At 40.0% G+C, this 20,695-nt stretch overlaps 1 protein-coding gene across 1 annotated transcript in view; it reads left to right on the forward strand.

Annotated features, from left to right (window-relative positions):
* Positions 1 to 18,486, forward strand: part of SEL1L (SEL1L adaptor subunit of SYVN1 ubiquitin ligase) — a 60,471-nt gene extending 41,985 nt beyond the window's left edge. Inside the window, exons 13-21 of the mRNA XM_056133498.1 lie at positions 1,085 to 1,162; positions 5,735 to 5,797; positions 7,068 to 7,155; positions 7,472 to 7,620; positions 8,734 to 8,899; positions 9,402 to 9,476; positions 10,932 to 11,104; positions 14,852 to 14,980; positions 17,930 to 18,486. Of these exons, the coding sequence (XP_055989473.1) occupies positions 1,085 to 1,162; positions 5,735 to 5,797; positions 7,068 to 7,155; positions 7,472 to 7,620; positions 8,734 to 8,899; positions 9,402 to 9,476; positions 10,932 to 11,104; positions 14,852 to 14,980; positions 17,930 to 18,139 (1,131 nt within the window). The 3' untranslated portion in view covers positions 18,140 to 18,486. The remainder of the gene's footprint in view (positions 1 to 1,084; positions 1,163 to 5,734; positions 5,798 to 7,067; positions 7,156 to 7,471; positions 7,621 to 8,733; positions 8,900 to 9,401; positions 9,477 to 10,931; positions 11,105 to 14,851; positions 14,981 to 17,929) is intronic.
* Positions 18,487 to 20,695: the final 2,209 nt, after the last annotated feature.

The following is a 20,695-nucleotide window of genomic DNA, read 5'->3' on the forward strand; positions in this document are numbered from 1 at the left end:
GTTTCCCCAAAGAGAAAAAGCAACTAACTGCAATTAGTTATTTAAGACTGAAGAATTTTTACATTTAGACATTTCTATCATGACAGCATAGAAATTGGAATGCCTCGTTCAGTTTTCTTAAAAACTTCATTCTGTTCCTGTGATTTTTGCTTCTTCAACCATGGAGCAAAATCCTGTAACCAAACTTGGGGGTCAGGAAAAATTTTAAATTCATTGTTTATTATCAGCAGATGTTTGATTTGTGTATATGTCCAGCATCACATAAGACTATCAAGAACAAAGGATTTGCAGGTGAAAATAGTTTTAGAAGGCCTGCTCTTAGTCACTAATTACCCTTATCTCAAAAAAACAAAAAAAAACCACTTTTCTCTATCTTTCTCCTTACTATGTAAAAAGTTCTGATAGTTTCATTTTTCTTTTATTAGCATATTTTATGCCTAATATTTCAACAATTTCATGTTTGAAATCTTTCAAAATAGATTTTTAGTTTTTCATTTTTCTTAATACCTACCTTTGGGCTGGAGCAATAGTATAGAGGGTGGGGCAACCTCTATGATTTGGGTGAGTGAATTAAGTATAAATCGATCTTGCATGTGACTGACCAAGCTTCATCACTGGTGTCCCATCTGGTGTCCAAGCCTGTTAAGTAGATGAACCTAAGCACACAGTCTAGAGTAGGCCCTTGAGCACCTCCAGTGTGGCCCACAACAGTGAGCATTGCTCACCATTCTTCTTCCTCATTTTAATCACTGATCCCAAGCAATGTGTCGCCTCTGGCCTGGAGTGAGAAAACAAATTTTCTTCAGAGATTGACCTATGCACTGATTTTATGTACTCATGTTTATAATAGTTAAGTGATTCATAGATATATTATGACTCAGAAATCATAAATGTGATGCGACAGAAAAGAATTCTATAAAAAGGTTGACTGTTAAAGCTTTGCCTATGATTTCAAAATTGCCTGTAGGGAATTTTAAATTGTACTGCAGTGTTTCAGTACATCAAAAATCAGAATGAGATGTGCGGTGAAAAATGTAAGTAGAGAGAGATTCTACTTTCAGTGACATTGAGGTCTGTTTTCCAGATGTACTCAGAGGGAAGTGATATTGTACCACAGAGCAATGAGACAGCTCTTCTCTACTTTAAGAAAGCTGCTGACATGGTAAGACTTTATAGCTCAAGTGTGTTATAAACCAGTGTATCAGCGTTTGGTACATTCAGGTGTGCCATATTACTATTCTCTCCATAAATACATTCATTTTATTGAAGGACTAATGCTAAACGTGCCATAAATAATTTAAAGCACTATGTAACTATGATTCAAGTGAGTGAATTAAGTATAAAGTTTTCCGATTAAAAAAATATATATATTCTTAAGAACCAGATCATTGTTTCTTTTCAGTTTAATTGAGAAGTTTCCTGATCAGGAAAATAATGATTTAGTAATGAAGTTGGAATTACATAATTTATTGGATATTTTTGACAACCAGTCATATAATGTAGGATTTGGGGGGCCTGGGCCCCACATTTCATTAAATCCTCATACAGGCTTAAAAACCCCTCAGAAATCCTTTCAGAAACTTCCAACTTGGAAAGGTGATAGAGGGAAATAGCACCTATAAAGGGGAACAGCACCTAACCCCAAACCATCAGGTAGTAAAATTAGCTGATTTTTTTTTTTATTTATTTATTGAATCACTGTGGGAAAGGTTACAAAGCTTTCAGGTTTATGTCTCAGTCATGCAAATATCAAACACATTTCCCTTTACCAATACTTATTTTTTCCCATGAAGAACCCCAATAAAACCCCACCCCCCAACCCTCCCCGTCCCTGTGAGGCAGATGAATTCTAGTTAACACTCTATCCGCTTTGATTAGATTGTTTCAATAAAAGATTCACCACTATTATTTAGAGTTTACCCCCCCCCCCAAATCAGACATGCTGAAAAAGCATTGTGAAGTGATTTGCTTTCTACAGCTGGGTTCAAGAATTAAATGTTGGTTTTGGATTTCTGCTATTTTACCTATTGACCCTGGAAGTATTTCTACTGAAAGTCAGATAGGTAAGAAATTGGTTTCTGTGTTCTGGAGTCGTGGCCGTGCTGGAGAGCCGCTCGTGGGGGGCAACTGGTGGCCTCGGTAGGGCGTGAAGGGCGGAGCGAAACGCCCCCCTTCCCATGAGGTTTTAGTCGCCCCCACACTCCCGGCTCATACCTGCTGTCCACAAGGCTCCCATGTGGCCGCCATCTTTCTTTCCAGAGAGGAGAGGGCGAATGGGGCAACACCCTTTCCCCTCCGGCAGACTTGATGGGCTGGATCAACGCATAGTCCGTTCACTTTTCTGCTCCAAGCTGCTGGGTTCTGCATTAAGTCCTTGTGCTTCTGGGGCCATGGCCGTGCTGGAGAGCCGCTCGCGGGGGGCGACTTGTGACCTCGGTAGGGCATGAAGGACGGACCGGAACGCCCCCCGACCCATGAGGTTTTAGTCGCCCCCACTCCCCCGGCTCATACCTGCTGTCCACAAGGCTCCCATGTGGCCGCCATCTTTCTTTCCAGAGGGAGGAGGGCGGAAGGGAGCAACACCCTTTCCCCTCTGGGCAGAAATGATTGCCTGGATTAACGCATAGTCCTTTCACTTTTCTGCTCCAAGCTGCTGGGTTCTGCATTAAGCCCTTGTGCTTCTGGGGCTGTGGCCGTGCTGGAGAGCCGCTCGTGGGGGGCAACTGGTGACCTCGGTAGGGCGTGAAGGACGGACCGGAACGCCCCCCTTCCCATGAGGTTTTAGTCGCCCCCACACTCCCGGCTCATACCTGCTGTCCACAAGGCTCCCATGTGGCCGCCATCTTTCTTTCCAGAGAGGAGAGGGCGAATGGGGCAACAAAATTAGCTGATTTTTTTATTTGTTTTCTCTTTAGGGCATTTGCAGAATTATGCTTATAATTTTACAAGGTTTTTTTTTTCAATTTTTATTAGTGAAACATCATGAGATACAGTTGTAGACTTACAAATTTTTGTGCTTGGGTTTCAGTTATAGAGTGATCGAACACCCATCCCTCCACCAGTGCTCATTCTCCACCACCACTGATCCCAGTATCCCTCCCACTCCCCATCCCCCCCATCCCACCCATGAAAGAGATAGAAAGATCTTTAAACCAAGAGTAGAGTTGGATTTGAGCTTAACTCTGCCCTTTAAGAAATGTGATCTTTTTGGGAGGTAGGGGTGGACCTAGCACACCTGGCGATGCTAAGGGCTTACTCCTGGCTCTGCACTCAAGGATCAGTCCTCGAAGAACCACGTGGAATGTTGGGGATGGAAACCAGATCAGCTGCTTACATGACAAACGCCCTACCCACTGCACCATCTCTCCAGCCCCAAGGAATATAATCTTGAACACATAATTTTACCTGTGAATCTTTCATTGCTTCACTGAGAATCAAGGTTTCCCAACTTAGTTGGTCTATAACTCCTTGCATCCCACCACAGCAGTATGAAATGATCAGAGTCATTTTTTAAGCCTGTAAGAGGATTTAATGAAAAATGAGGTCTGGTATAACCACTTCCTGTGACCTTGTTACCTCTGAATTTTATTCTGTCTGCCAATTTTCAGTTGATGTCAGATTCTGTGAGATAAGGTAATTGTGGCTTTCAGAATATCATGGCAAGCTTCTCTCAGATGGAAAAACATATCTCTAATGACTACAGACGTGTGTGTGTGTGTGTGTGTGTGTGTGACAAATTTGAGTAATTTTATGGTTTTTTTGTCTTTCTGGAAGTCCTTAATTTTGTCCTGAATCTGGCAGGTTTGTTTTAAGTAATCTGCAGTATATACATTATAAACTAAATATGTTTATCTGTTAAACATTGAGAACCATCCTCATAAATTGTTAGATTTTTGACATTTTATTAGTAACTTTGTATTTTTATTGAACTAATGTTTTGTATACCAGTTGCCTTTGTGGGCTCTCAAATTAGCTATAAGGTTAATTAAATATTCATAACACATGCTCATGTATGTATTTGTGTAAATAATGTTTATGTTAGATTATTTAACTTTTAAATAGAGAACATAAATGTTCTAGGAATAGATCTTAATTTAGACATAAATTAAGTATATACTAAACTTAGGATGATATAAATTAAAAAAGCATACTAAATTTAGAATAAGTAAAAAAATATAAGCATTAATTTAGTATAATGCTTATATTTTTTATAAGCATAGAGCCCAGCAAGCTACCGACAGTATCTCACCTGCATGACAGAGCCTGGCAAGCTCTCCGTGGCATATTTGATATGCCAAAAACAGTAAAAACAAGTCTCACAATGGAGACATTACTGGTGCCCGCTTGAGCAAATCAATGAACGGGAGGACAGTGCTATAGTACTCTGGGGCCTGGAGAAAATTAGGCAAGTATTTAAGACCCGTTATACATCTCTAGTGCATATGTTTCATCATACATTGCCAACCAATTGCATGTTACTATAATTCCAAATGTCACTTGAGTGTTTTCCAAAGGAGACTGTCACATTGTTTTCTGTTCCTCCAGCTTTAGATAAATTCTAGATGGTTTTTCTTTGTAGGTTTTAAAACAGTTTGCTCTACAAGGTTCCCATAATCTTAAACATAACTTTGTGCATGATACTTTAAATTTTTAAAAATGTTTTTTATAACCGTGATTTCCGAAGATGTTCATAATACAGTTTGTTTCAGGCATTGTGTATTCCAACACCAATCCCACCACTGATAGGACCTTCCCTCTACCAGTTTCCCACCCACCACTCCAGCCTGCCCGCTCTCAGGCACAAACAAATTTACTTCATATTGTTACAACACAAAGGCAAATGGGATCATCAAAACTTAGATCCGTGAAAGTCAGTTTATGATAATTGTTCTATCTCACCGTGCTGTTTATACAGTCATTATCTGAGGATCTACTCTGCGGGTTAGTGCTCATTGATCCTCCTGTGTTATTGTTCAGGCTCACTGAGCTTGGTGATTTTCTCTGCAACTTTCCCATCAGATTTGCTGTGGTCCTACTAGGCTGACGATGCTATGAAATTCATACGTGGCTGCACAGTCTTGTAGCTGTCGTTCTGGAACAGTTTAGTGGCTTGGCAGTTTGATGAGGTTCAGTTATGGAGCTGGGCTCTTTCTTTGTCAGAGGCTGTTGGATGTAACTGGGGATGCTGTGCCTTCAGGCAGAAGGGAGAATCGGCCTCCCCCATTCTGAGAAGACCCCAGTGTTCTCCGCGTAGATCAGTCTGCCTGGGAAGATTCGGTGGTGTCATGTTCTTTTGGAAATGGGCGCTGGCAAGATGATCTCTTAAACCTATCTTTGCCAACTGATCCCACTGTTGCTTTTATTATGTGGTTGCCGACTCTGCACCATGGTATCTTCTTTATTGGAGTGGACAGTCACTAATGGAAAAACTACAATTAAAAAATTGAGATGAAATGTGTTATTCTAAAGAGATGAAATGCACTAGTCATTTTATATCATAAATTATGGAACAGATGTTCATAGGGCTAGTCACCAAAATGTACTTCTAAATAAATGTACTATTTGCTTTTTTTTCAGCAGAGTATTGAAAGCCTCCAAATGTCTGAGTCAATACTGTGTTTAGCCAGGTTGTTATCAGTTGAGAAGTACTGAGGCCTATTTTGAATGTGTGTGTCAGATACTTCTTTTGCAGTCACTTAACGAATCCTTTTGTGCTTTTGTTTCTGGTGTCCAGGGCAATCCAGTTGGACAGAGTGGGCTTGGAATGGCTTACCTCTACGGAAGAGGGGTTCAAGTGGTACGTTACCAGTCCGACATTCTGACTTTAACAAGCAGTGAGCCAGGGAGGTAGGGCTGTGTTCCTTCATCAGCTCCCAAGCAACCCAGGTGAGGCTGTTTGGTTATGACCAAAGCTGAGCCTTTTTTTTGTGTCTGAGTTTTGATCCCAACCACCACAAAACCAGCAGATCAATGGCTTTCTTTGAGTGGCTTTCTGGTAGCTTGTACTCTAGTGGGAAGTTGCTTCCTGCTGTTCTACCCATTCTCTCTCCTACTGTCTTCCAGATGGCCAGGGTTTAAGCTCCCCCCTTGCAACTTAAGCCTAAGAAATGCTTGAGTCCCTCCCATTTAGGAGACAGCAAGCTTTCTGTACTGCCCTTTGCCCTTCTACCACCTCCTCTCTCCTCTCTCAAAGCCGAGTTTCTCCAAAGAATGAACTCTGATAGCTGCTCTTTAGCTCTTAGCAATCATGACGCTATCTTAGGTAACTGCTCTGTATAGCTCACCAGGAACTAAGTGTCAGCTCCAGTTGACCATTTGTTGCTCCTGCTCCATTTAACCTCTCTTCCTTGGAGTTCTGTTGACTGCAAGTTCTCTTGGTTTTCTTGGGCCATTGCTTCCCATTCTCCTCTGCCACTTTCTCATGTTGGATACTTCTGGATTTTCATTGGTAATCCCCTCCTCTGTGTGGTTTCTGCAGAAAGTTGGGTTCTTTTAATTTGGATCCAAAACCCGGTTTAGGATTTTAATCTCTAGGTATTTTCTAAAACAAAAGACAGTACAGTGTTTCGATTTTGCTTCTAAGCATTTTAGAATATTAAAGTCCAATCATGATCTTTGTTTTAACTTTTCTCATGAACATGTGTGATATTTGAGATCTAGCAGTTATGTAATGTGTAGTAATCTGCCCAAGGAAGGAACAGATAAAGACTAATTTCCCTTATTTAAGCCAGGGGGAAAATTGAAGTTTTAAAAGGATTCATTGGTTAATAGAAAAGATAATGATTGTTTCAGAATTTCTGGCTTTGTGTTTTACTGGTTTTTTTTAATACTTTCTGTGGATAAATATATAGTTGTTTCATAAGAGTGATTTGCTTTCCTTCACGTTATTGTTAGTCCCCTATGACTAAAAGTATATTATCATTTGTGTATCATTTAAAAAACTATAAAGTAGTTCATTTATTGGCTCTTCTAAGAATGGCTTTTTGAGGGCTTCATTCTTTTCAGCGAGTAAATCATTAAATCAGCCTTTTGAGTTTTCTCACGATGGACTCTCTTTTTGTCTACAGAATTACGATCTGGCGCTGAAGTATTTCCAGAAGGCAGCTGAGCAAGGCTGGGTGGACGGGCAGCTCCAGCTGGGCTCTATGTACTATAGTAAGCAGCACCGAAATCGATGCACTGTCTTAGAGATTTCTTTGATTTCTTGGCTAGGCACCCCCATGAGACGAAATTGCTAGCTCTTGAGTTCTGACTAATGTCCTCTCAATTTAGTGATTCGTGCATCCCGTTTCATGGTAAATTAGATTCATCTGTATGAGTTCATGAATCTCTACTAGCTTCACATCTTAGAACTCCAAATATCTCTTCACGTCCTTCCTCCTCTAGAAAACTAAGACTTCGGCTCAGTCTTCAAACTTTTCCTGACCTTCGGTGTGATTTGTTTTGTTTGTTTGTTTTTTCCCCCTTACAGATGGCATTGGAGTCAAAAGAGATTACAAACAGGCCTTGAAGTATTTTAACTTAGCTTCTCAGGGAGGCCACATCTTGGCTTTCTACAACCTGGCACAGATGCACGCCAGCGGCACCGGAGTCATGCGGTCCTGCCACACGGCAGTGGAGGTGGGGATTTTCCTGCCGGCTGGGAAGATAGGAAATTGATTTGCCCCATAGGAAAAGCTCTGCTCTTTCATTCTGGTTTTCTTTGCATGATTCCTTCCAAGTAGAAGTAGACTCGGCCCGGGTCAGGAACAATAGTGGAGCAGATAGGGATAAACCCCTGGCACCTTCTGTGGTCCCCCCAGCACTGCCAGGAGTAATTTCTGAGTGCAGAGCCAGGAGTAAGCCCTGAGCACTGTCCGTTGTGACACCTCTCCCTTCCCCCAAGAAAAGAAATAGACTAAGCCTGCTAACACTCAGGGAAGACTGTGAGATTCTGTTACAGCTTTGTGTATTTATTTCTCTTATCTTTCCTTCTTAGAATTTTTTGATATTATCATCTGTACATGTGTATAGATATTATTGTCCAAGTCTCTTCAACTTAGAAATTAAAGACTCTAATTTATTATTGTCTAAATCACTTTAATACCAAGGACAGTATTGAGACATTGCTTTTAGAAAATGTTTGTGGGAGATAGCCCAGCAGGTAGGGCGCTTGCCTGGCATGTATCCAACCCGGGTTCGAGCCCTGGTACCATATGTGGTCCCCCAAGCTCTGCCAGGAGTGATCCCTGAACACGGAGCCAGGACTAAGCCCTGAGCACCTCCAAGTATGGCACAAAGACAAAAAAATTCTATGTTAACTGAGTGTTGTAAATGAAAATGGTCATCTTCCCTACTTATTTTTCTTTATCTCTCTCTTAGCTGGCAAAATTTGAGTAGCATGGCATATGCTTAGCAAAGTTTATGAATCTGTGCTTGAGTTCCCTGACTTGTAGAGTGCCGTCTGAATAGATGGACCTCATACAGTAGTCCCTCTGTTTGGTTCACAAGCATGCCCATGAAATGTGGGAACAGTGCCGAGGCAGGAAAATGATGCCTAACTAATTGGTACTATTTTTACAAACCTGTACTAAACACTCAGTGAACACTTAAATACCCCGCACTTTCATGTATATTTCGTAAACTTGCCAGACATTCAAAAGACAAACTTAATAATCCTCAGAAAAAAACAGTTTTCTGGCATGTATTTCTTATTTTTGAACTGAAATACGTTTTCCTTTCCCGTTCTTGCAGCTGTTTAAGAATGTATGTGAACGAGGCCGCTGGTCTGAAAGGCTTATGAGCGCCTATAACAGTTACAAAGACGGTGACTATAATGGCGCAGTGATCCAGTACCTCCTTCTGGCAGAACAGGGCTATGAAGTGGCGCAGAGCAACGCAGCCTTCATTCTCGATCAGAGTAAGGCTAATCTTAGTCCTGTCTTTGGTTTAGAATACAAAGATTCAGATTAGGTTAACTTGCCTGAAAGGTCACCTAGAAATTTCTGTATTATTGTAAAGAGATGGGTAACACTCAGCAACACCTAAGTCTTCAAAGTGTGTTTTATTTCCAGTGGTGACATTTATCATAAAATTCAGTGCATTCGTTAAGTACATGTTTTCAAAATTCAGCAGATGTGAAAACATTGTTTTTCCAGCAATATGTAAATCCCTAGGGGTGGCTCCGTCGGAAATTGATTTCATTATTTGGTTCCTCGGATAAAACGAGTTTCAGGAAGTAGCGTTGTCCTGACTGTAGTGCTTCAGAGAACTCAACATTTTATCCTAATCATCATTTAATACCTATTATACTCAATTCTTGTTTTAATTGTACTCCACATGTGCAGTCTAGTTTGCAAATGAAACCTCAAAATGTATTGCCTTTCCTTGAATGCCTTGTTCATATTTCACCTTTCCTGTAGGGGAAGCGACCATTGTGGGCGAGAATGAAACTTACCCCCGAGCTCTGCTACACTGGAATAGGGCCGCCTCTCAGGGTGAGTGTTGGTTCTGTGATTTTCCCAGAGAGCTTTTCTTACAGTTTTGTTTTTTTTTTTTTTTACTCTCCCATAAAGAATGAATTGTGTTATCACCTTAAACTTAAGCAGAGTTCTTAACTAGTGATTTAGCTTGTTTGCATCATGAATGTTATTTACTCTTAAAATAGAAATATTTTGGTTCTAGGCCCAGCCTTTATCAGTTGAATTTGAGTCTCTTTTCCATGGACATTTACAGTATAGTTCACTTTTTTAGTTTGAATCCAGTATTGGGGGGGGGGGGGGGGAATCAAATAGATTGTATGCTAAAATATCAGCCTAAAGCCCAGAGACTTTTTTTTTTTCCCTTTATTTTATTTTATTTTTTTTAAAGTTGTAGATTTACAATTTTTTGTGCTTTGGTTTCAATTATACAATGATCAGATACCCATCCCTCCACCAGTGCCCATTTTCCACCACCATGGATAATATCCCTCCCACCCCCATCCCCCCATCCCCCCTGTCTCTGTGGCAGGGCAATCCCCTGTGTTCTCTCTCTCCTTTTGGGTGTTGTGGTCTGCAAAAGAGGCATTGAGTGGCAAACATGTTCAGTCCATAGTCTACTTTCGACATGCATCTCCCCTCCTGGGAGGATCCTCCAAACATCCTTTATTTGGTGCTCCCTTCTCTATCTGAACAGCCCTTTCCTCTAGGATACCCGGCTGACCTCTAAGTTATGGAGTAATCCTCCTGGTGCTGATCTCAGCTATTCTTGGGTATTAATCTCATACTTTGTTACTTTATATCCCCCAGATGAATGCAATCTTTCTATGTCTATTCCTCTCTTTCTGACTCATTTCACTTAGCATGATACTTTCCATATTGTACCACTTGTATGTAAATTTCATGACTTCATCTTTTCTAAGAGCTACATAGTACTCCATTGTGTAGATGTACCAAAGTTTCTTTAACCAGTCATCTGTTCTTGGGCATTCAGGTTTCTTCCAGTTGTCCAGAGACTTTTAACATTTGTGCATTCTTTTGCATTTGAATTTCAATTTCTCAGTCTCTCCCCTCTCAGAGTTACTACCTCCCCCCACACTTCCCCTTCTAGGTAGAAACAGTGGTCAAGTTGAACCATTTCATTTTATCTTGGATTTTGGTTTTGTTTTTTTGTAGCACTATAGTGTTAAATTGAGCTATTTTAAAATGTAACTGACCTGGTAGAATAAAGCATGATCATTTGAAGAGTATTACTAGTGAATTGCATATCTATTAGAAAGCCTTTAGGAGAGCCATGCTTCTAGCTTAATTTCATACTGAATTTGTAATTTAGCTGAAGGGTTTGATACTATGTTTGTATACTATGAGCCAAAAGTTCTTGATTTTATGGGTAACTGTTTTCACAAGCAAAAAATAGCAATTTCCTCTGTTTCAAACATGCTCTTCAGGCAAGTTTATATTTACTTCTTCTAGGCTATACTGTAGCAAGAATTAAGCTGGGAGACTACCATTTCTATGGATTTGGCACTGATGTAGATTACGAGACTGCGTTTATTCATTATCGTCTAGCATCTGAGCAGCAACACAGTGCACAAGCTATGTTTAATCTGGGATATATGCACGAGAAGGGACTCGGCATCAAACAGGTGAGGGACCTCAAGATAAATATTGCAATAATGGAACTCTGATTGGTGGGAACATAAACATTTTTATAGAAATAGCCTTTCTTTGAAATGTGAGCAAACTTTATATAATAAGTTGTGAGGCAGTGTTTTCATTTCAGTTGACTGTCCTTGTTTCACTAATCTCTGAATACACACACTTACTAGTCACCACACTGTGATCTTTAGGGTATTACCGACAGGTAGACTCACGAAGGCTGAACTGGAGTGCTGCATCTGTTGAGAACTCCTTTCGGAAAAACCTGTCTCCGGCCAATTATTCTTTCTAAATTTATTTTCAGATTAAATAAGTTATTTGCTCCTGATACATTATTTCTACTGATAGATTATTTTTTACTTCTTATATCTTCCTAATGAAATCTTAACATTGTTAAGACTCGTGGTATTTGTTTTCCCAGCATACCCTTAAAATGTGAACTTAATGCACTGTTTCCTTTAAGTTTACATTTAAAATGTTCTCTCATAATAGCCAGGGGGCAGAGCAGTATTAAAGAAGGTGAAGCACTTGTCTTGCAGGCAGCCAACCCGTGTTTGATTCCCGGCATCCCATTTGGCCCCCCAAGCCACCAGGAGTGATCCCTGAGCACAGAGCCAGGAGTAGGTCCTGACCACCACCCACGGTGGCCCAGAAAGCAAAAAATAATAATAATAATCAAAAATAAAATGCTTATTCAAAGAATCTTAAGTTCTAGATTGCATTTATTGATAATTTCTAATAAAATGATTACTCAAAGTTCCAAATTTGATATTCCTATTATTAGTCTTTTAAAATACACAGCATATTCTTTAATTGTAGATTGTATCTTTTCCATTCTCGCTGAATTTATATTTTCAGCCCACTGTTCCCTTAGAATTTATAATGCATCTTTTACGTTAATATATAATTTGATTTTTTAAGGCTTATGATGCATGTATCTCTTACTGATGACCCTACTTGAAATAAAAGTATATGAATTAAAATTTTTGATTACCTATGAAACTAAATATTATAAAATATTCTTTTTTTTTTCTTTTTGGGTCACACTCAGCACAGGGGTTACTCCTGGCTCTGCACTCAGGAATTACTCCTGGCAGTACTCAGGGGACCATATGGGATGCTGGGAATCGAACCAGGGTCGTCCACGTGCAAGGCAAATGCCATATCCGCTGTACTAATGCTCCAGCCCCTAAAATATTCTTGAAATTATTCTGAGTGACCATTATTGATCAGTTAAGACACTATTGACCACATCCACATGAAATTAGAAATTTTGGTAAAATTTTACTTTTTTGTGAATTATTAAAAATGTATTTTTCAAAGAGATTAATGTGTGGGTTGGTTTTTTTTTGTTTTGTTTTGTTTTGCTTTTTGGGTCACACCCGGCGATGCTCAGGGGTTACTCCTGGCTCATGCACTCAGGAATTGCTCCTAGCGGTGCTCGGGGGACCATATGGGATGCTGGGAATCGAACCTGTGTCAGCCATGTTGGCTGCATGCAAGGCAAATGCCCTACCCGCTGTGCTATCACTCCAGCCCCCTCAAAGAGATTAATGGAGCATTTTTTCAACATTAAGTGTCACTGAGTGCACTTACTTTTATTTTTGCTTTTATAAATGTATGGCTGGAACCTTATTCACATAAGTAAGTATATGTGAATGGAAGGAGTTTTATTATAACCAGTCACTTAATTCTTTAAATTGCCTTGAACTGGTATGCACTCTTACTCCATTGAGACTGGTTAACACAACACCATAAATTAGAAATTTTAAACAACAGAAATTTATTTCTCACAGTGGCAGTGACTGGGAAGTATAAGGTCAAGGTGAGACAGCTTAGGTTTCTGTGAGGACTTATTTACCGAGAGCTCTGTGCCCATGACCTCATCTTATCCAGATTACCTCCACCAGAACCTTTCCGCCTAATAGCATTACATGAGAGCCTTGGGCTTCCGCCTTTAGTCTATAATAATTGCCAAAAATCAGAGTGACCTGTCCTTAAAAAATTCTTTTTAAATCATCTGTCACCTGACAGTTGACTTAAACCCACTTCCGTTTTGTTGAAAGCAAATCTCAAGAGACTCACAAAGGGAATGTGTGGCTGGTTACTGGAGTCATTCACTCTCGGTTTCTGGGAAGACTCCCTAAAAGGCTTTACCATGACTTTATCAAGTAACTATTCGACCCTTTATCACTTAGAGCCACTTGGTTCAACCTAATCTGCTTAAGGGTTGAAGGAAAATTGGTCAGTTCATTTTGCTAACATGCAATTTTTGTTTTTTAAATTATATTTGGTATCTTCTAAGTTCCAAGATATAAATTTTGATGCTTCATATTTATATTGATACTAGATACTTGAATATGGTTCTCTGAAGACTTGGAGCTTACAAGCTAAGTGTATTGAGTTTACGGAAGATCACTGACGTGTAGCATGGTTATTGAGAGTTGGCTGTCAAATTTACCTTAATTTCTATACCAAAAGTGTGCATTTTATAACTAAAATAAAATTGAGTAATATAAAGATCATTTTCATAAGCTATAGTTTCGTAATATTTTCAAAAATATACTTAGTTTACTGAAAGCAATCTAGATTAAAATGATATAACTGAACAACTTTATTATTATAAAATAAGGATATGAATGTATCCTATTCTGTTTTTGTTTTGGATTTATACCCAGGAGTGCCCAGATGCTAGTCTCAATTCAGTACTTGGGGGTCAATTTGGTGCCAGGAATTGAACCTAAGCTTTTCTGGGTTCAAGCATAGCCTATGTTACAGCTTATTGAGCCATTCCTCCAGCATCGTGCCCTTCTCATTGTTTTTGGGTTTTTTTTTTAATTTTTGTTAGTGAAACACCATGAGGTACAGTTGTAGTCCTTCTCGTTTTATAATTTTTAGTGTCCTATGGTGTTTAGCTATATGAATTGTGTAGAAAGATCATGATAAAAGACATGATAGAACTTTGATAGGAGTAGTAGAAGAGAACTCTGGGGGCTTAGCTTTTAAGAATAATCATTTATAAAAATCAGAATAACTGTTTACATAAGAATCATGATAATCTTTTCCTATTCCGGTTTTAAATGAAAGAGATGTTCATAAGTTTACCTAAAACTAATTGGCCCAGGGGCCAGAGCAATAGGAGAGCAGGTGAGGTGTTTGCCTTGTGTGTGGCCAACCTGGGTTCAATCCCCGGCAACCCGTTTGATCCCCAACCCCAGCCAGGTGTAATTCCTCATCAAAAAGCCAGGAGTAAGCCCTGATCACTACCAGGTGTGGCCAAAAAGAAGTGGGGAAAAAAAATAACTAATCAATCCAACATAGCTAGAAAAATTTTAAGAATAAAAGAAAATTGATTATAATTGAAATAAGTCATTCAGATTATGAATTAATCTATACGAACGAGTATGCCTTCCTCACCAAAAAAAAGTGAAAATTATTATTCAAACTTAAACTAGTGTCATACATAGATAGATAGCATTATCCACCATATCTGCACAATGAATGGATGTCAGGGAGGGCACCCTGACATCTTATATTTTTCATTTCACATTTTTAAAATTAAGCTTCAACAATGAAAAAAAATGAACCCATTTAAAATGCGGGGTTTTTCCGTTAAGGGAAAGTTTTAAAATGACGGCTTGCAAAGGTAAACTAAGTGTTTTCCTATTATATAAGCTAAATAATAATTACTACCCTAACAAGAAGTGAATTTTGATCTATTACCTATATTGTAGGATATTCATCTTGCCAAACGTTTCTATGACATGGCAGCCGAAGCCAGCCCAGATGCACAAGTACCAGTCTTCCTAGCGCTCTGCAAATTAGGCGTTGTCTATTTCGTGCAGTACATACGGGAAACAAATGTAAGTGGTCCGAGCCTCTTTCCATTAAAACACAAGCGTTCAACCTTCTTGGTCTGTAGGTTTTTATTTTGGAAGCCGGAGAGGGGAGACTCTCCTGAAGGTCTGTAATCTTCTCTCCTTCCCCAACCCCAGTACAGTACCAGTGGACTCATCAGGTGACAGGTGAATGTAGCCACAAAGTGATTACAGTTTTCATGTAGCCTTTAACCATGGCTCCCATGCATTTTTTATGGATTCCTGTGTTTCCCGGGTTAAGGAAAACTTGGAACAGTTTGAAGCGGTAGTTAACTAAAGCATTAAACTTTAAATCTTGGGCCTGTCCACGCCCAGGGACTCAAACCTGTCTGTCCACTCGAAGGAGGGGGGGCCTAAGGGAGGCGAAGTAAACCCAAAAATGGCCCAGATTGGTGTACTGGATTTTTCTGATAATGAAACCTAAGTTAAAAACCACCAGAATTTTGTTTTCTAAAAATACCATGAACTCATAAGCTCATAGTCGATTCTCAATAGGAGATGGGTTTCCCATTCTCTTCAGAACAGCCACCCCTTAGGACCAAAACTTTTTAAACTATGATTCTTGGATTCTCCAATGTTGCATTTCATCTGTAAAAGTTGTAGCTCCTCATCATAGGTTATCCGGTGCAGCATTTAACTCTGAAGTCCACAGATGTATGCAGAAACAAAGGCTATTTAATTCACTCAGTATCAGAGAAAGATGGTAGTTCACATTTTGTTAAGGCTTTTAAGAACACTGGCTCATCTTTAGGTCTGGGAATGGGTGTTCCTTTGTAAAGTAGGAAAAAATGTAGTCCACACTGCTCTGACAGCTGTGAAGAGAATTTCCATGACTTCTTCCTGTTGCACTCTCCCCCTTGCTCCTAAGCCATGCTCCAGAGGTCTGGAGAGGCTATATTCTGTCCTCTTGATTGCTTCTACTTCTGTAATACCAAATTTATAGTCTCTTATTACCATGGGTTACCATACGCTGTATCCTCTGCTAATTGAAGGTGCTTTAAGTCCTTTCAAAGCCAATAGCATAATGGACAGCCACTTCTCTCTCACAACTAATTCAGACCCTTGTTTCTTACAATTTTGAGCACTAATAAATGGTTGATTATAGTTCAAGGATATAGTCATGCAACTATAAAAGCAGATCATTTTAAATACAGAAGTAATCATTGATTTTTTTTCATTGAATTGCTGTGCTATACACAGTTGATGATGATTTAGTTTCATTCATGCAGTGTTTCAACACTCATCCCTTCAGCAGCTTTTTTTCCCCACCTCCAATGTCCCCGGTTTCCCTCCCGCTTCCTCCACCCCCACCCCCGCCTGCCTCTATGGCAGACACTCTTCTTCTCTCTCTCTCTTTCCTTTTAGCACTGTGGTTTGCAGCAGTCTTACTCAAAGGTTATCATGTATGTCACTTTAGCTTCTTTGGGGACTCAGTTCTTGTTCAGAGTGAATGTTTCCCACCATAATTGTCATACGGGTGTCTTCCCTGTCCTAACAGCACTCTTCTGAGTCTGTCTCTCTCACACTCATTTCACTCAGCCTGGTACTCTCCATGTCCATCCACATATAAGCAAATTTCATGTAAAGTCAATTTTTAAGTTTCTTTTTATTGAATCACTGTGAGCTACAGTTACAAAACTTTCATGTTTTAAGTTTCAGTTATACAATGATTAAACACCCGTTCCTCCACCAGTGTACCTTTTCCACCACCATTGTCCCCAGTATACCTATCCCCCACCCCACCCCAACCTCACCCCTCCCCCTAACTCTGTGGCAGACAATTTTTCTCTTACTCTCTCTCTACTTATGGGTATTATGGATTGCGGTACAGATAGTGAGCCACCATCATGTTTGGTCTTTTATAAAGTCAATTTTTTAGCACCACATAATCCTACTCCTTGATATTCCAATTAAAATAACAACAATAGTATTAACTATTGTTGGAAAAAAAGAAAATACAGAATGTCCCATAATGGGTCTCTCACAGGGTTTACAGATAATAGGTAAGGTAAAGGTAAAGGCCCTCCCGTTGATCGTCGATTTGCTCGAGCGGGCCCAGTAACGTCTCCATTGGAGACTTTGTTGTTACTGTGTTTGGCATATCGAATACTCTCGGTAGCTTGCCGGGCTCTCCGAGAGGGGCGGAGGAATCGAACTCGGGTCGGCCATGTTGGCCGCTTGTAAGGCGAATGCCCTACCTGCTGTGCTATCACTCCAGCCCTTACAGATAATAGTTTCCTATAATGTTTTTCTAGGAAAATTTAGTACCCCTTCTTAGAAATGTATTTATGGGGACTGTTTGCAAATTACTTAAAAATTAAGGATAGTAACCCTGTTTACTTTCTTTGTGGATAAGTAGCAGTCAGATCATTTAAGATACAAGGATCATTTCTCTTAAAATATACTAAAGTGGGGCCAGAACAAGGGCATTTTCCCTTGCATGGGACTGACCTGGGTTCGATCCCCTTCATCCCATATGGTCCCCTGAGCATCACCAGGAGTAAATCCTGAGCACAGTGCCAGGAGTAGCTCTTGAGCATTGCTAGGTGTGGCCCAAAAACAAAGCAAACAACAAAAATAAAAATACTAACGCAATTAAAATGTCATAGACAACATAATTAAGCTTAAATTCAAGAGTTGATTATTTTGGGATTTTTTATAGTTAAATCATTCCTTCAACACATGATTTTGAGCTTCAGTTGAAGTCTTTTAAGGTCTTTGCAAAAAAAACAAAACATTTCGAGATCCATTCCTCCTAATCTGGTACTTAAAACCTCCTTTTAAAAATAAAAAAAAAAATTCTAAGAAACACATTGCAAAATGTTTCCAAAACCAGTTATTTTAGTTAAGTTCTCCACTCTAGTTTTAATGTTGTCGTAGCCTTCCTCCTCTGACACTTTTGTGATCATGGTGATTTTTTTCATTCCTTTCAAGATCCGAGATGTATTTACCCAGCTTGATATGGACCAGCTCCTGGGGCCCGAGTGGGACCTTTACCTCATGACCATCATCGCGTTGCTTCTGGGAACTGTTATAGCTTATCGGCAACGGCAACACCAGGACATGCCTCTGCCCAGGCCGCCGGGGCCGCGGCCAGTGCCACCCCAGCAGGAGGGGCCACCCGAGCAGCGGCCTCCACAGTAACAGCCGCCCGGTCCAGCCTTGATCACTGACCGCCACGGGACTTGCTTGCTGGGAACACTGCGTCGATCTGGGACTCGGGATCAGCGGCCACCTCCTGGAAGAGGCACAAGGAATCGTCGGATTCCTGAAGCTGCTTAGAATCTGATGCCTTTATTTTCAGGGATAAGTAACTCTTACCTAAACTGGGTTGAATGTTTGTTTCAATGCTGTATGAATAACAACTCTCAGTGGCTTTCCCTTTCTCTTTTTTTCTGGAAACATGAGACAAAGAAATGTCTCTGTATCTGGTTCTCTGTCTCTTGGTCTCTGTCTGTCTGTGTCTGTCTCTCTTCTCTTCTCTTCTCTTCTCTTCTCTTCTCTTCTCTCTCTCTCTCTCTCTCTCCTCCCCTCATCCCCACTCTCTCTCAGGCTCTCTTTTCACTCTCTTGACATGAATACATTCTTCTGTCAACCATCTTTAAGGTGTTGTTCATTGACACTAAAAACTGATCAATGTAAAAAGGAAAACCCAGTTGGTTGCAAGTTTTAACATGTTTGAAAGTCTGAAAAATAGAACTTGCCTTTTAAGTGGGGAGGGAAAAAAAAAGTGTTCCAGAACTGCAATAACTGAGAAACTTTACCAACCCACACCCAAGTATACCTGTTCAGCATATTTGTTATTTTAAAAGGGAAGGTTGGGAGGTTCCCGTCTTACTAGTGGTTGCCACGTTTTCTAACATGCTTCTCTCCTTCAGAGACTGGAAGGTTTTAAGGGGTTCTGTGTGAACTTCACTTCCTTGGAATGGAACATATATATATATATGTGTATGTATGTATATAAATGTATATACATATATATATTTATATATTACGGTGTGAATTTATAAATTCACTCCCTGAGCTAACATGTGAATCTACCCCACCTACTCACTGTCATTTGCCTGTTTGTTTCGAGTACATGCAGCCCTGAGCCGGAAACCAGAGGGTGGACTGAATAGGAGGTACTAGAAAGCAATATTAAGGGCTTGGGGTGGGGTACGGAGACCACGGACGTACTTTCCCAAAAGTTGAATCATTTATTCCCGGGGTACTTTTATTTTTATTTTGCATTTCTTATTGCAAAAGAACAGGTCATCCTTCTGAATTGGTTCACTCTGAAGTATCCTTGGCAGAATACGGCACATAGAGGCTACCATTGCAATACTGTGTCTCAAAAACTCAAATACACATTAAACTCAGTGGCTGAGGAAAGCCACGGCCTGTTGAAACTGTCCCTTGCCGTTTGGTAGATGTTTATTTTTCCTGCAGTTTTATATTTGTAAGACAAAGCCAGCTGCTTGCTTAGTTCTCAAAGTCACCAACCCTCCATCGGGTACCATTGGGAATATCAGGGCTACTCCCCTCGAAGAATTTCCTGATTAAATAGATGGGAAGCAAGAGCCACAACAAAGAAAATGGAGAATTCTGCATATCTTCCAAGTGAAAGAATGAAAGCTGAAATGGAACACCTGTTTCTCTCTGTTGCGGTGGTGTTCCACAGCCTGTGTGTCGCCTGAGAGCACGCTAGTCTCTGAGCCTGGGCGGGCTCCCCTGCCCTCTTTCTGCCAGATCCGTTTCTATTGACTGTAACATCCTTTCCCCATAATCCCTGACCTGCCTGGAAACATTTGAAAAGTTTACTCTCTGTAGAGTGACAGGATCTTGGTTTCTCAAACCGAGACTGTGTTTAAAACTAGATTTAATTTGTTTATAACGACCAGGAAGACTTTAAATGTGAAGTGGTATGCTTTCTTTTTTCTTTTTTTCTTTTTTTTTTTTTTTTTTACATTTTAGAGTATTATGAGAAATCCAGGTAAGCCAGACTTTCCTCCCCAGATAATTGCTTCCAGTTTGAAGAGCTGGTCACAGAACTGACCATAGAAGTCAAAGCACATCTGCAACATAAAAATGTTACCCTCAAAAGTTGAATGTCACCATAGGCAGCTCTTGTACATGTGATGCCTTGCTTGATCTCCTAGAGATTAGAGGACAGTTGGAAGAACGTATTGGTACCTTCACCTGCCTCTTCTCCCCAACATTCAAAATAAGTACCACACTTCATTTTATAAGAACCATTTTCATTTACTTTAGAAGTTTATGCGCTTTAAAAAAAAAAAAGAAATTTAAAATGACTAACTTTCCTTTGTCCTCTGACTCCCATCCACCTAATTTCCACTTCAGTGACCTTTTTTTTTTAATCTTTACTTTCCTCCAGTAGTACCTTGAAAAGCATTTCTTAGAACATCGTGCACTACCTGAAGCTCCATGGGAAGGCACAGCTTTGTTCTTCATGCAATAACAAACTTCTGCAAGTTAGCGCTTGCCATGTCCTTTCTATGGCTGATTTTTCCACATATCTTTACTTCAACTTTTTTCCACCTCCTGTTTTATCCTGGGTCATTTGCTGATAGGCCTTTCCACCATAAATAGTTTCTTGGGCTTCACATAAAGACTCTCTCAAAATACTTCGCTCCATTTTTTTTTGTTGTTCATGGGACATGACACCTAAGCAAATAGGAACTGGGTTTGGTGTTTCTT

This window comes from Sorex fumeus, unplaced genomic scaffold (genome assembly GCF_029834395.1).
Source record: "Sorex fumeus unplaced genomic scaffold, SorFum_2.1 ptg000098l, whole genome shotgun sequence".
Classification (NCBI taxonomy): Eukaryota; Metazoa; Chordata; class Mammalia; order Eulipotyphla; family Soricidae; genus Sorex; species Sorex fumeus.